This window comes from Lissotriton vulgaris, chromosome 1_1, assembly GCF_964263255.1.
Source record: "Lissotriton vulgaris chromosome 1_1, aLisVul1.2, whole genome shotgun sequence".
In the NCBI taxonomy this organism is placed as follows: Eukaryota; Metazoa; Chordata; class Amphibia; order Caudata; family Salamandridae; genus Lissotriton; species Lissotriton vulgaris.
In genome coordinates, this window is record NC_141685.1 from 532501910 (window position 1) to 532519246 (window position 17337).

Genomic DNA, 17337 nt, shown 5'->3' on the forward strand with positions numbered 1-17337 from the left:
GATGTTGCAGCTCCAGGAGGTCTATATATTAGTAATCCCGTAATTGTATTGGTGGTGTCTAATTTAATGGTGAATCTTCCGCATTCAGTATCCGTGATTTTTTGTTCAATTAAAGTGCACTCAAAGTCATTTTTAAAAATCATTGCCAGTCCTCCCCCCCCGTTGTTTCTGGCGGTCGATTCTCAGAAGGCAATAGTTGCTCGGTATAGCCTCTAGGATCTCCGGGGAGGAGGCTTCCTCTAACCATGTTTCAGTTAGAAACACGATGTCGTGATCTCCATTTGTCAGTAGGTCGTGAATTTCAGTTTTATGCTTAGGCATAGACCTACAGTTCAGTAGTATCATGTTTAGGTGCTGAGTTTTGTTTGAGGTGGAGTTAATATTGGGAAGTAGTTGGTGGCATATATTGCATTGTGCGGGTAAAGATAACGGGTCTGTAGCATGCAAACAATGGGATGATGATGGCTTACCAAGATTCAGCAGGTATGCTTTAGTGTAATGATACCGCGGACTCTGATTGTTAAGAGGTATCATAGGTGATTGGGAGGCAGATCTGTGTAGTCCTGCCCCGAGCCCCGTCCGGTCGCAGACGGGCAGGACTCTGGCTTCACTCCGGCGCGCGATCGGCGCGCCCGCAATGCGCGTCCGCTGCGCGGATCCATGGACGTATGTATTTATGACGTCGTCCGCGCGACGATTCTCAGCGAGCCCTCACTAATATGGCCGCTTTAGTGTTCACCCAGTCCCTGCAGATGACGGCCCTGTAATCGGCCACACCCACCGAGAGAGTCCGAGCAAGTAGGCTGCTCTGGCTGGGGAAACGGAGCGATTCTCTAGGTGTCGAGCCCCCTTCCTCCCAAAAGAAAGTATGGGCGTAGCTACGTGGCAGTAGTTGGTAATTTTAAAAATGAGCACAAGGCAAGATCGCGTCTAGCCCTTAGCGCGAAGGGGGGAAAAGGACACACAGGGAAAATTCAACAGGTCACAATTTTAAAAATAAAGCGAGTTAAAATTGACATAACCTCCCGGCTCAAGCCTCAGGAGGGAAAGCAGCAGTCTGGGTATGAACATTGGTGGCGGTCTATCAAACTTGCTGTGCATCTCCCACGGGCATGCCTTTCGGGAAGTGTGACTTCAGATGACCACCTGAGGGAGGCTGGTGCTAGGAAACTCAAGTGAGAGTGCTCCAGAGCCTGGTGATGGTCGAAATGGCCATGCTGAGTCATGAGGGGATTCTGACGGGCTGCTTCTTATGCGGCCACTGCGTTGTAGGTGTTGCCCAGGGCTGGTAGGACGAGCCCACGCTGGCAAATTGACCGGGACATACTCAGTAAGACGACCCTGGGAAGATGTGGATTTGAGAATAGCATCAATCAGCTCTGCGGCCTGTGGATGTCTCGGTTGCACTGCTGGGTCACCTTACCAGTGGGTTTGTCTCTTTCCCCAACCTCCCATCGCCCATCCACTGTCTGTGCCCTTGTGGTGAGGTGGGGGATGTGAAAAGCGGGGGGGAGGGATCGGGGGTGTCTTTGCTCTGAGATGGTGACACAATTGAATGTTGTGTGAGATTACTGCTGATTGCCATGATTAGTTGGTGGTGTGAGGGGCTGTTCCTGGCAAGGCTGAATACCATTTCAGCACTCCTGGCTCTCTGAAGACTGGGACACTGTCTTCGTCTAGCAATGCAAACAAATCGCCATGTATTATTTCGACTTGGGTGTACCGCCATCGAGAAAAGTTTGTCCCAGACAAACGCATCTTGATGAAAGTATGGCTACCGTACACACTTTCAGATCTGAAAAAACTATGTATATCTGTCAACAGAAAGCTGCATATGTTTGCGGACGGGAAGCAGGAAAGCAAACTTTATGGCGTGGTGGTATGTCCACACATTGCCAGATTAAGTGCTGTCCCCCAGGCAAATCAGTTACGTTGATTGAAGCTGTCCAGAGAAAAAGAAACCTGTTGAAAACACTGACATAATATAGAATAGCACTTACACTGAGTGCCGCATCCCTGCTTAGCCTATGATAGACATCTATATAGCAACTTGGGGCTGGCTTGGACCCACAATTGCGAACTAGACCTGCAAAATTTTATATTAGCTCAAGTAGGTTTGTTCCATGTTGGAATGTTGTTCGGAATAAGAGTACACTCAGCTGCCCTTATTACCGAAGATTGGAATGATGTTCTGCACTCTCGCTACTTATGGGATATTCCTGTTTGTGCTATTTTGTGTTCTAACAGCTGGTTTTTGGCAGCTTGCTGTCATAGGTACACTCGGAGAAATGGCGTATTGATACAACCCAATCCAGAGCCACAGAAATGAAACGTTTGTTGAGAAGTTTGATCTCCCTGTCATTTAATCAAAACGCTACTAGCCTTTGACAACCATGCAAATCCATGGAACATCCGCATAATGAATGAGTCACGCAAGGCTTGACAGTTATTCATGTACTTGGACACAGAGCCGACATATGGCTCCATAAAGAGATTCCTCTCGGAGCACACAAACCCCGGATTCAGTCAAAATGGTATTAAGGCGTCCTCTGTGTAACCTGGTGTGGCAACGCCAGGGGGCTTGCTTTTGTCACTAGAAAGGGGATGCAATGATGTACACAGAAGTTTGTTCGAGACTGAAGGGCAGATACTTTCTCTTACATGGTAACCAGCTAGGAAAAATAGTCACCATTGCCAGTGTAAATGTGCCAAACGCGGATAGCCCCAACTTCTTTCTAGAGGTTGTCAAAAAATACTTCAACTCAGCCCACAGGTGGTCATCTGAAGAGGGCATATTGTCGTCCTTAACCTTCTCTGGACCAGTCCAGTATCCTATGCTGTCCGCATGGATTGGCGTCCCAAACACAGCAAATGGTTATGCTGGGCAGCAGCGTAATTGATCTGTGGCACACCAACTCCCTGAAGCTGGAGAAGGCTTGTGTGTTTGAGCCGCACATGGGTCTGAATAGAATACTGAATAGTAACCAAAGATGTAGGGTTGTGGCAATGCAGGTGGAACGTCTGCCCACAATCCGCTGACCATGCCCTCACTTTGTGGAGCTAGTTTTCTCATGAGCTGTTTGGAGCTGACCTTCAGAACCACTATCCAGGGGTTATTCTTGCTCAGCACTCAGTCTGTGTCTAAAGTTAGGTCCCTCTGGGAAGCATTCAAGATGTAATACGCAGTACTTGCATGATGAAATAGTTTGTGATGCTGGAAGTACTTAGCGAGCAGCTTAGTAAACCTGAGGGAGAATTCCATGGCCTGCAATAGGACTATTATGTAACTGGCAATATTCTGCTACTGTCAAAAATAAATGTCATGCTTGCAGTACAAGGAGGCAGCAAACAGGGAAGGGAGTCTAAACCAAAATGTTTGACAAGGGAACCGATCTGGAAAAATACTAGCACACCTGCTGGTCTAGCCATTGGTCAGCTCGCATATTACAAGGATTACTCTGTATAATGATTCAGAACAGATGTCAGTACACTAGCATTTACGGATTTTTACTCCGTATACTGTTTCATATCCGATTCCACTTGTGAGGCTTACCACTCAACACTTGATCTAAGCTGGCTGGATGGCGCATACAGACAATACTTAGATCAGCCCTTCCCATGAAAAGAAATTATACAAGTTATTCAGATTATGTGTTGTAGTTTAACTCCTGGGACCAATGCCTTGCTGGCACGGATTTATAAAGAACATGCACAGATCGTAGCACCCCACCTCCTGATTGTCTGAGGAATCCCTCACTTTGTGGGGCTTTTATCACTATCCTAAAGCCTAATAATCTCCTCCCCACCCCCCTGCACGTTGTAAATCTTATCGACCGTTCTCCACAATCAATATGGTCAATAAGATCCTGGCAAAACTAATTGCCAAAAGAATGATGCACCTCCTCAGCCATATCAGCTCTGAATAATTGGGTTTCATATCAACATTACATAACGGTAGAACTATTTTTGCTCTACTCCATCAGACTGACCCCCAGCTTGAGGTTGCAGCTGTGTTAATAGATGCCACTAAAGCTTTTATTTCTCTGTAGGGAAGTTACGTGTTCCCATACCAGAGCTTCACTAGGAACTTTATTGTGTGGAACAAAGTGCTGCACAATCAACTGACTTTGCTTGTCCAGATAAACGGAATGTTCCCTCATTTTCCAATTGCCAGCTACACCAGACAGTGCTGCCCCATATCCTTATTGCAGTGGAGTCCTCCGCTGCTTGGCTCTGGCAAAACCAACACGCGAGACTGCTAACCGTTACTGCTAGAACTACTGGAAGGTTCGCTATATGCAAATAATGCCCCTCCATACATCTGGGACCTTACGACGAACACCTTGTATATGATCAGAGAGTGGATCAGGTTTAACTATTTCACTTGTATCACGTTTAACTGGTCCAAATCGGTAATCTCCACTCTGATCCTGGCACTATTAAATCACCTCTCGAGTACCCATTAAACTGTAATCTTGGAAATTGGATCAACTGAGACAATGACACTATCTGGGCCAAGAACTAGCTCAGAGGCTAGAACTGCAAGTAGGTGGATTCACCTGCCTTTAACATTGGCTGTCAGGATTGCAATCACAAAAACGTCTGGACTTAATGTTTCTTTACAGTTATAAAATTCTTCTCAAACTAATCAGACAATTCCTTAACAGGCTGAGATAGAGTATGGTTAGTTTGGTGTTAGCTGTAAGGCAACACAGTAAAGTGGAAAATACAGACTCTCACTTAAAGCAGGGTGACTTTCAGTCACCAATTTGGTACTTGATTACTTCTGTGCCCAGGCCCTACTCTACACCCTTTCAACCGCACACCGTCAGTGAGACCGATTCTGTACACTTACATCCTCTGAGCACTATCATAACAGCCTAATGCGGAGAAATAGTCTCTTAAATGCACTGTTTAAACCTGGAGCAATCTCTGCCTTAGTGCATAATTGGATTGACTATTGGTGGTAAGCATACTGAATGCTTACAACCCAATTCTGCCCCAGACAGCTGACCAAAGGCTTTGCAGACAATTTAAACATATACAGCTTTACAAGCTCGGCACCCTTGACCTAATTTTATATATTTATTTTTATCTTCTACTTCTATCATGGAAGTTCCCAGATACAACCACCCTTGACATGTTTGTGCATTTGTTACAGCTGTAGAGATAAGTAATAAATTACCCTCTGCACCTCTTATCACAGGGCCACTGACAACTGGTCTGTACTCCCATCTAGGAAGCGACCTGTCTATCTCATATATGCATGTAAGAAATTTGGTTATTACTTGTGCAGGATGAGATTCCTGTGCAAGTAATAGAACTAAAATTGTCTCTTTTCTCATTTTTTCTCCCATTGTGGCACTTGAGTCTCTCCGGGTAGACGATGGCCTTCTTAGGGAAGAGGGGAGGTGGTGTGGGCTCGCAGTCCCCATTTGTTGCCATACATCAACATGAAATAAATTGTCCATTAAGTGCTTTGAAAAAAAAAGAAAAGTACATTTATCACACAGACACTACTAAATATTATTCTTTCAATTACAAATATATATCCGGTGTGTACCCTTATCACACATCACCAGAATATGACGGGTCCAGTGGATCACTGTCAATATGTAAGGCAAGCCCTTTGTAAATGAGTCGCCACCTTAAGAGAGCAATAATCACTTGTTACTGTTAAACATTAAAACCAGTCGGATCAAGAACCATACTCTAAGGCATTCATAAAAGCTTTAGACTTTGCCAGTTAAGCATTTTTATTCAAATTAACCTTAAACGTGTCAGTCTTTGTTTTAGATCCCTCAGGCTATAGCATGTAGTCACAGGACCAACCACGAGGAGTCCCCGCACTCCAGAGCACGAGATCAAAATCTTGGCTCAGAGAGCTTTGTAATTGAGAAAATCCTCTCCTACATGTTAGTTCCCATATGCCCAAAAATATGTTGTTAGGTAGGTTTGTGCTATTTTTTCCTTGGGTGCTGCTGAGCTCCATGTATCCCACTTCTTAAGACTTGATTGTTGGTGTTGCCCCTGCCATTGAGGCGCCACTAGCACAAAACAGCATTTAAAATAGCCTGGTCATTGTGGGGCACTCCCAAAGCCAGAAGTAGTGAATACTCCTTCCAGCTCCGAAAACAAAAACTTTTGAAATTGCTTTATGGTAGACTGTAAAAGAGTGCCTAAATATCCCTTCCCCAGACAATTAGATTTTTTCAATTTTCTAATCTTATAGGGTAACATGTTTGAATATGTTGGTGGATAACATCTGCAGATTTTTTAAAAAATTACATGTTTTTTTGACATAAATATTAGCTGCTGTTGTATTACGGAATCCTGGTGTATGGTAATGGTTCGAAGACTCTATGAAAGTGAAATATAGGACACCTTGTCAGGTGCCTCGAACGATGAACATTCTGCCTTACTACCTGGGCCCCAACATTTCATCATTCTACGGGACAAAACTTTTTTTTTATGTAAAAGTCACCAAAATGTAATGTGCATTACATTCTCAAAGAATAACAGTAATGTTAACTAGAGTCATATCACTAACATGCCTCCCTTTCGTAATGCCCATTTTATGTGGATGAATGAGTTATAGCAATAATTTGGTTAACTTTTTTAGCATCTACCTTCAGTAGAAACATAGGCCGAAAGATTTTATGTAGGTTCTTTGGGATTTATAATAATACATGCGTTTTGCTTTGGGGTAGGTAGACTAAATTCCTGTAACAAAAAATGACAACTTAAAAATGAGTGAAAAAGTTTGGTAAATATAAAAAACAAAACCATCACACTTTAGGCCCCTTTTGCACTATAAACCTTCAATTGCTACAGATTCCTTTGCTTTTAAGATTTAATTATCTAGAGGGTCACCTTCTGATACGGGTTTAGGAAAAATAAATTCTAGGAAAAATGAAGTTGGTATTTAAATGTAGTAGGTCCAAGAACATATGCATGCCGGTGATTAGCCAGCATGCCCATGACATGCAGGTCTCAGTCTTTGGCTTATCAATATTAGAACTATTTTAACAGACCAACATGCATGAATGTACGTGTGTTGGGGATGAGCAAACAACAAACTGATTGTGTATTTATGGTCAAGTGCCACTGATCGTTTGCATGCAACATACTTGAGTGTTCTGAACCTGGAAGAACCCCTCTACAAGTCATTCCTGTTTTTTATTATAGAGCTGGTACTCTATTCCCTTTCAGGTTTGGTGAGCACCTGTACTATATAATAATTATCAAATCAAAATTCCACATGTACAACTGATTGTAAGTTTTTGTGGTCCTTTGCATCTTAAATGCTGGCATTTCATAGTTAAAGACATGGATGTGATAATGACTTTATTTGGTCTGGTGAATACTACCAACATTTTAACCACTGAATTCCTGTAGAGTGGCTGCAACATTCTTACATGGTATCTTAATTTGAGTACCAAAGAAGACTTAAATATGCTTTTGAAGGGTCAAAGAAGTTTAAATGGCACAGTGTAAACATGGTACAAGAATGTATATTGTGATCCTCCGATTAGCATGTATAGGTACTGTGGCAATTCCTGTTAGATGTTAAACTATTTGTCAGACAGAATAATTTCTTTCACTTTTGATGCTTACGTCCATCTAAAGTCACAATCGTAGGCGCTGCCGGTATTGCATTTAAGTATAGATAACACTTAATTTAAGAAACTTTTCATGTGAAATAATCTTTCTTTTGTTTTTAGGTGCGTGGTGTCGGAACTGGAGGGATTGTCTCAACTGCTTTTTGCCTATTATACAAGCTTTTCACTTTAAAACTCACGCGCAAGCAAGTGATGGGCCTGATCACGCATACCGATTCTCCCTATATTAGAGCTCTTGGATTTATGTATATACGGTTAGTAGTGAATCATTTATGTTTTGGTTTGGTAGTCTGAAAGTAGGTTTTCTAAATTTAAATATTTTAACTTTTTGCATCCTAGGTATACACAGCCACCTACAGATCTATGGGATTGGTATGTAGACTTCCTTGATGATGAAGAGGTATGTCCAAGAGGGTAATATTTCTTTCTTTTTCAATTTATTAATTTTCTTCTGTCAACCGAATATTTTGCTTTGAACTGTTTGCAGTTCAATCAAGTGTTAGAATGTTTCTAAAATGTGATATTCCATGCATTCAACCATTTTGAGATTAAGAGCACTAGTCCGGAAATCAAGTAAGAGGCTGCTTTACAAAAAAACATAAATTAAACATCCCGAAAACGTATTTTCCTATGGATCTGTTATGCGTGAGCTTTCTCTGCAGAACAAATGGTTTACAACATAAAAACAAGCATTGGCCATGAAAGAGACGCGGCCGTGAAAGTGAAAGCACAGTCGTGAGACACGTTCTGTAGAGGGGGAGGGGCAGGGGTTGATGGTGTTGAGGCAGATGGTGTTTAATGTGCACGCGCGTCTCGCACGACTGGCATTGCTTTGAAGGCTGATGGCGGGGGGAGCAGCTTTGGAGGCATTCTATTGAAGTGTGGTGCGAGGCTGTGCACGCACGTCACATTAACTGCACGTAATCCGCGCTTGGTCAAGAGTTTGTTTTGCCTCCTATACACTCGCCTATTAATCCCTGCGGGATATAATAGTAGAGACCTAAAAGCAAAAATATGCATAAAATAACCAGAAAACCTTGGTGGTAATCAACCAGGAATTAAAGTAGCCCTAAGCTACAGGAGCAAAAACTCTCTCACTCAGGACTATCCTAGTCATTATGTATAGACCAAATTGCAGCCAATCAGGCGTCGGCACCCACCAGAATCATCTCCCCAGAGGCTCAGGCTCTCAGATTTTCTACCGCACGTCGTGTGAAGGGAGTCTCCCTGAGCTCTGCTCAGTTCTTCACAACTTTATTGGGTTTTTTCCTTCTTGAAGATATCCTCTTCTAAATCCCTATTTAGACCTTGTGAATCTTGTGGAAAGCATTGGCTTTTTAAGGAAGATCCCTACAAGAAATGTGTTTATTGTCTCTATCCAGATCATGAGGTAAAGGAGTGTAAGATCTGCAGAACCTTTCCTCAGAAGACCCTCAGAGACGGAGAAGGTTGTCTTCTCCTGTGGCTACAGAAGATCAAGGACCAGGTTAACCCTCTTTCTGAGGTAGGGAGTATAGCTTCGTGATCTTCTATGTCCTCTAGAAAGAGGAAAGCTGAGGTTGAGATTACTTCTCCTGGGGCAAAGGTGTTGAGAACAGCCCAATCCTCCAAGGGTTGTGGTGTGCCTTCGGCTTCTTCTTCAAAAAGGTCTTCTCCACCTGCTAAAACTGGTCCTGGATCGCCCCCGAGAGTCTGGAAAATCTTCATCTTCCAAGAGACTATCTCAAAAAGATTTACCTCAGAAAATGACTCCGTCAACGGCAGCGCCGACGATGGCTTCTCTGTCGACGAGTATCATCGGTGACGCTTCTACGTCGACGGTTACCTACTCATTGCCGAAGCCACAGATGGTAATGTCTTCAACCTCTTCTCCGTCGACGCTGGTCTATGTAGCAGTTCGACCCATCTCGTCGACAAAGGTAATGCCAGTGATCGCCGACGCTCCTTCGCCGAAGATCCTTAAGGTACCGTCAAAGAGCGCATCGTCGTCTAAGAATACCCGACAACGCACATCTCGTCGACTAAGGTCAGCCCGTCTACGGAATCCTCGTCGACGAAGACCACCCTACCGTCGACGGTCCCATCATCGACGAAGAGTACATAGTCGTCGACAGCCACATCGTCGACTAAGCCCGCCTTGTCGTTGACTGCCGCAACGTCAACTAAGCCCACCTCGTCGTCAACAAAGATCGCGTCATCGTCGACCGCCACATCGTCGACGAAGACATAGTTGAAAACATCGTCGACAATGAATGTACCTTCAACGAAGGTTACTGTACCGACTACGGCCGTTACTGTTCCACCTTTTCCGTCAATGGCACCGCCGACAGTTGTTCCGTCGACTCCTCCACTTTCATCATGTAAGGAGTTGCAAGTCTGGTCTGCTGCGTCGTCGGCAGTTTCTTTGCCATCAGTCTACAACAGCTTCCTTATTGGAAAGACGGGGTTCTTCTTTAACGGTTCTTTCCCCGCTAAAGTTGCCGGAGCAATTGTTAGACTCTGAGGGGGATGAGGAGGATGAGAGATTTCGTGCAGCCAGGGGTCCATCTGAGCTGCTTATAAAGTGCAAATATGAGGACCAAGAAGAGGAAGAACAACAACAATTCCTTGAACCTCTGGGTTGGGCTCCTACCTCTGGACATACAGCATAGATGCCCTTAGATCTCCTCAACAATTTACAATACATGCTAAATGACTACTATCGCCGGTTCCCACCATCTGAATCGGGAGAATCACACCTTTCTACACCTATGCCCCAAGCTTCTACGTCAAGTTTTAGACCTTCAAGACCATCTTCTCCGATACCAGCTTCAGAGAAACGACCTACAGTTCCTCCTCCTATACCATCTCACCACACACAAGGGGACGTCACTTCTGATGACGACAGAGAGGAAGGAGAGGTTGATGATAAATCTGTATCGTCTGAGTGGGACGATTATCTGACACAAACACCTCCTCCAACAGACCCACCTGCTCCGGACTCTTCGCCTGTTGATATCGGAGGATTCCATCTTATAATGGAGAGAGCGACAAAAAGATTCTTAATCACTATGAAAACTAAACAGGATGACTGTTTCCTGTATGATTTTAAAGATCAACCACAAACGGGTTAAGACAATTTCAATAATTGACTTTATTTGGAAAGAGGGCCTAAAGACAATGTCGGTGCCGAATTCTCTTCCGGCAGTGCTGCCTCGGGTAGATAAAAAGTATAAGACACCTCTCGCTTCCCCAGCATGCCTTAAAGGACAGTCGAAGTTTGAGTCAGTTGTCGCCCAGGCGGCTCAGACGCGCAAGAAATCCATCTTCGGAAATATCCGCTCCACCGGACAGGGATGGCAGACGGCTGGATTCCATCGGCAAGAAGGTTTCGACTCTAGTAGCAACTACAGTGCGTGCTGCCAACTCCCTAGCGATTTTTAGGGAGATATGACAGGCAGATGTGGTCAGACATATTGCCATACATCGACAAGCTTCCGGAACCCGAAAGATCTGAGGCAAGGAAGATATTGCACGAAGAAGAATGTTCCTCCGCAGAGACCATTGATGCTGCAGTTGATGTAGCAGCTACTGGTTTCAGGCAACTGGCAGGGGCTGCAGTGATGAGAAGACAAGATTGGCTGAAATAGACAGCTTTCCGCCAAGAAGTTCAGTCAAAGATCATAGACATGCCCTATGATGGAGAGTTTCTCTTTGGTCAACATGTGGATGAAGCGTAACAGACCATAAGGAAAGACAAAGATACCAACCGTACAAGCAACAAACGTACGGTCAACGAGGAAACAATTATTCACAGGTAAGAAGCAAGTCTTCTTGTCGAGGCTCCTCAAAGAATAAATGAGATGGACAGCCTGCCACCATCTCTACCTTTCCCAAAACCGAAAATTGGAGGAAAAATATCCTGTTTCTTATTGAATGGGTCAAAAATTACTACAGACAAGTGGAGTGGGTCCTGGATGTAGTGGCCAGGGGCCACGTATTGGAATTTGTCAAATCCCCTCCAAATTCACCTCCAAATTCACCTCAAGCTCATCTAAAGGAGCTGTTCTCCTAAATGCATATAATGATTCTGAAAGGAGCGATAGAAAAAGTTCCCCAACTTCAAAGAGGAAGAGGGTTTTATTTAAAAAAATTCCTCATACGCAAGAAGCCAGGAGAATGGGGCCCTATCCTCGACCTACTTGCCCTCAACAAATACCTAAAAAGAATTGTCCTTTTGGATGTTAATGCTTCAAAAAATCCTCCAGTTTCTCTTGGAAGGGGACCACATGGCAACCCTCGACCTTCCGGATGCTTATTTCCATGTGCCCATCCTTCCCAGGAACAGGAAGTTCTTAAGGTTCATAGTGGCTGGCAGGAACTTTCAGTTCAAGGTCCTCTCTTTTGGACTTCGCTTAACTCCCTGAGTTTTCACTAAGATATTCGCTCCAGTGGAAGCACACCTTCGTTTGGAAGGCATTCAATTTTTTCCATATTTGGACTACTGCCTTATCAAGGCCAGTTCTCTGGGAACAGCAAAAGCACACGTTCAAAGGTGCCTGTCGCTTTTTCAGTCTCTGGGTCTTTCAGTCAACTTTGAGAAATCCCATCTGATTCTGGCTCGAAGAAAGTCTTACCTGGGAGCCACTTTAGACACTCAACTGACTCAGGCTTTCGTTTCAAAAGAAAGGCAACGCAAATCTACAAGATGACTTCGCTTCTACTGCAAAAAGAGTACGTTTCCGTTCGGCTGCTCAAGTCTTTCCTAGGGATGATCTCCTCGTGCATCCCTCTAATTCCCAACTGCTGTCTCAGATTGAGACCCTTACAGGAGGAACTCAGTCTCCAATGGGTACAAATTTCAGGGTCATTCGAAGACCTGATCAGCATAACTCCGCGAATGAAAGACTTTCCAATGGTGGGTGAACAGAGACCATCTAACAAAGGGATGTTCATTCCTGACAGATGTACCAAGATTTACCATCCCCACAGATGCATCCCTTGAAAAATGGTGCGCGCACCTTCAGGGGTTTGGCCATCAATGGAAGATGGAGTGTACAACAGAGGAAGTGGCACATAAATCTGTTAGAACTACGAGCCATTTTTCTAGCCTTAAAGTCCTTCCGAGCAGTCATCGAAGAATCCACAGTTCTGATTCGAACAGACAATACAACAAGTATGCATTACTTGAACAAACAGGGAGGGACAAGATCGGCCCTACTATCTCAGCAGGCGCAGGAGATTTAGGATTGGGCTCTGGATCACAACATCAATCTGTCAGCAGTTCACGTTCCAGGGATTTCCAACGTGTTGACAGTCTCCCTCAGTCGGTCTTCAATATCCAATCACGAGTGGGAGTTACACCAACCGACGCTGGATTGGGTATTTCGGGAGTGGGTTCACCCTGATCTGGATTTGTTTGCAACAAATCAGAACCACAAATGCCTTCCCTTTGCAAGTTGGATTCCCCACAAGAAATCATGCGGGGAACCGCTTTCGATGAACTGGTCTCAGATATATGCTTACGCTTTTCCTCCAATTCTGTTGGTTCCCAAGGTCATCCGAAAGATGAAGAGGCAACCATGCTGCCTGATCCTCATTGCGCCCAGGTGGCCTCTTCTATTTTGGTTCACCAAACTTCTCCTCCTCGGAGTGCAAACCCATTCAGTTGCCACCAATGCCGAATCATCTATTGACCATACAAGGGGGTCAAATTTGCTACCCGGATCCAGCCTCCTTGAAATTAGCAGCATGGCTCCTCAACACATTGAGTTTGCCCATTTAGACATTCCGGCGGAATGTCAGGAGGTTCTAGCCAACGCTAGAGCGCCAGCCACACTTAAAACTTGCAAGCTCAAATGGAAACGGTTTTGTGCCTGGTGTCGGACGGCTAATCTTCGTCCAATTCAAGCTATTCCAGAACAGATCTTACCAGTCTTCCTCCATCTGGCCAGATTGGGGCAATCTCACTCCACTCTGAAAGTATTTTTGGTTGCCATCTCCAGGTACCGGCAGGACGGAACTACTTCCCTGTATTCATCAAGAATAATTCAACAATTTTTCAAAGGCTTATTTTGAATGTTTCCTCCTGTTCGACGTCTACCCCCGTCCTGGTACTTAGATGTGGTGCTCCCTCAGCTTATTCGTCACCCCTTTGAGCCTATTCACAAAGTGGATCTCAAGTTCCTTTCTTGGAAAGTTTCCTTACTCTTAGCACTAACGTCAGCTAGAAGGGTCAGGGACATTAAAGCGCTCACAACTAAATCTCCTTTTTTACAATTTACGTCAAATTCAGTAGTACTGCGTACCAATCCGGCCTACATGCTTAAGGTTCCCGCTGACTCCTCTTAATGAACCCGTGATTTTAAAGACATTCTTTCCAAATCCACAAACAACGGCGGAAAGAGCCTTACATTCGTTAGACATCAGAAGAAGTCTCAAATTCTATATCCAACGTACTGCTGCATTAAGAAAGACAGATCAATTATTTGTAGCATACGGAAGACTACGTCAAGGATATGGTGTATCCAAACAAACTATAGCCCGATGGGTGTCTTCAGCGATTAGCCTAGGTTGCCAACAAGCGGGAAGACCTCTACAAGCTCTGCCAAGAGCGCATTCTACAAGAGCGGAATCCTCTTCTACCGCTCTCTTTGCTGGTGTGCCTCTCCAGATTTGCTGAGCAGCGACTTGGTCCAGCAGACATACCTTCACCAAACATTACTGTTTGGACACTGCAAGTGATGCAGATGCTTCGGTGGGAAGAGCACCTCTTCGCAATCTTTTCAAATAGGGTGATCCTCTGTTCTCCCTCCTCCTCTATGCTCTTTTTAGACGCTTATTTTGACATGTTATTCTCTTTTGCTAAGCATACCTGTATACTGTGATACAAGGAGCGTATATTCAGCATGTTGTGTTTATACGGCTATCTACTCAGATTCAGGCGTGTGACTCTATGAAAGACACCACAATACTGGAGAAGAACAATAGTTACTTACCTGTAATCTGTGGTTCATAACATTTCAAAATAGTCAAATCAGATTTAGACCTTAGCTTGTCAACAAAACCCAATGGGCAACCATCAGAGACCGTCATAAAATTAGAAAAGAGTACAAAATTGTGATGGACTAATTAAAATATTGCCTTTCTTCAGAGGGGCTAACGAGGGCTCTTACAAAGTAAACCTTTGTTGCACGTGGTGATAAACACTAAAACCATTCCCTACTACACTAATGTGGGATTCCATGCAACAAAATACCTATCTACCACGAAACAACTATTCCAGCAACTAGAAAAACTGCAGAGGAAGGAGATATCAAAGAGCTGGGAAATCTTGACATTGGACAAATATACAGAACTGGGTCTAGTTCCAAGAGGACTACGCATATTCACCCTACCCAATCATCCAGACACCAGCCGAGAAATGTTAGAAGAGTGGGGTTTGAATAATATGGATTGCTCGCGCAAAATGATCCTGATCATACTCAAACACGCCAAAATAGATGTGGACAATCTACACATCAAAATAAAAGAGTTAGAGGACCAAATACAGGCACTGGGGGAAGATGAGGAAACTATGACTAATTTACGAAAAATCATGGATAAAAACCTGGATAGGCATGACAACGAGATCCAGGAGAGAAAACAGCGTAAATTTAAACGAGATGAGGCTGACTTTGCAAATGGCACTATATTCACATTCGCCAAACGCTTCGATGCACTGAAACAATCAAAATCTGGATCAGGAAATGTACAATATGACACCACGGTCAGTGAGACTGAATCTGAAGCAAGCGAGGGGGAATCAAATAGAGTGCCATCAAAAAGACTCACTTTCGCAGAGGAGCTAGAGATGCTACACAGAGACCAACTAACCCCAAAGCAAAGGGGAAGGGGACGCGGAAATGCATCAGTGAGAGGAGGTGGAAGGGGACAAATGGCAAATCCAATCCAAGGAGGAAAACCCGGAGAGGAAAGAAACCAAAGATATCCACTCCGCAACAGGACAGCAAGAAAGTAAAGGAAATATCCAAAACAGACCCCCAACTTGATAATTAACCTTTCAGATTACATATTGACCAAACCAGAGGAGATGTTATTGAACAAAGGTCTTTCGTTTTGTCCTGACAAACATCAGGACCAAGTAGAAACTCGGATCGACGTGTACAAGTATGTGCGGAAATTAAAACTGAAAAAATTCTTTTCCAAAAACAAGCGTGCTGAACAACCAAACACAGTGATTCAGCCGACCACAAACAATGGATCAGAAATCTTTACAGTAGCGGATGCCAATAGCCTACAAACGGCCTATGAATTATCGCACCAAATTGACCATACTGTACTAACGAACACTCAAACACTCTCCCAAATGGGTCATGATGTAGGAGTACGTCCCAAGACAACCTTGAGAAGTAAATCCAAATTCTGTCCTGTTCTACATCCAGGCAACCGCATAAATGTCTTTCACGATTTGGTGGTAGCAGAACTAGAAACAATGAACAATACCATCAATAACAAAAATGAAAATGTATCAACAAAAGAACGTGCAGCCCTAAAAAATCTTCAGTCCAATGCCTTTATAGAAATAAAACCGGCGGACAAGGGCGGGAACATTGTAATTCAGAACAAAGTAGACTATTTGGAAGAAGCTTACCGCCAACTTAACAATGTAACCAACTATGAAGTGTTGAAAAACAATCCAAGCATAGAAATTTGGCAAGAAAATGGCCTAAGCGTGGAAGAAAAGAAATTCTTGATAACCACACATCCAATAATGCCAACAATGTATTTTCTTCCAAAAATTCATAAGACTCTTGTTAAACCACCGGCCCGCCCAATAATATCTAGCTGTGGCTCATTGTGTGAAAACTTATCTTCCTATGTCGACTTTTTTCTAGCCCCAATCGTTCCCACACTCAGCTCCTACATCAAGGACACTGGGGACTTCCTCAGAATCATAATGGGAGTTCAATGGCAACCGGAGTACTGGTTAGCAACCATTGATGTGGTCTCGCTATACACATCAATTCAGCGGGACGTAGGACTGATTGCAACCAAATACTTCTTGAATCAAAGGCCCATATCAGAATTACGACATACCAACATGGTAATAGATATGATGACTTTCTGCCTAGACAACAACGTTTTCACTTTTGACAAAAGTTTTCAGACAAACGTGCGGATGTGCCATGGGTGTTTCGTTTTCTCCAAGCTATGCGAATCTCACCATGGGGTGGTGGGAGAAAAACATAGCTTGGAGGGAAGAAAATGAACCATATACCACGGATGTGGTTATATGGCTCAGATTTATAGACGACTTGTTCCTTCTTTGGAAAGGTTCGAAAAAGAAACTGCAAGAATATATTGTAATCCTTAATGACAACTCAGTGGGGTTACAATTTACGTCAAACATTCAAAAGGAAGAAATAGACTTTCTGGACACCAAAGTCTATGTGAAGAACAACAAGCTTGAAACAACTGTATATAGAAAGACAACATCAACAAATAGTGTACTGCATGGAACTAGTTTCCATCCTACCTCCCTCAAGAAAAGTATCCCGTACGGGGAATTTTTAAGAATGAAAAGAAACTGCTCTGATGAAAGTGAAATGGAGAACAAATTCAAAGAGACCAAAGACCGTTTCTCCAAACGTGGATACAAACATGCTGATATAATTAAGGGAGAACAAATTATACTTTTTAAATGTCACAAACATTGAATTCATGTTGTCTAATC

At 43.7% G+C, this 17337-nt stretch overlaps 1 protein-coding gene across 2 annotated transcripts in view; it reads left to right on the top strand.

Moving 5' to 3' along the window:
* PRPF38B (pre-mRNA processing factor 38B) overlaps window positions 1-17337 on the top strand; it is a 138192-nt gene that overhangs the window by 60323 nt on the left and 60532 nt on the right. For both annotated transcript variants that reach the window (XM_086953896.1, XM_086953897.1), the window contains 2 exons: window positions 7725-7876; window positions 7962-8022. In XM_086953896.1, coding sequence (XP_086810022.1) covers window positions 7725-7876; window positions 7962-8022 — 213 coding nt within the window. The remainder of the gene's footprint in view (window positions 1-7724; window positions 7877-7961; window positions 8023-17337) is intronic.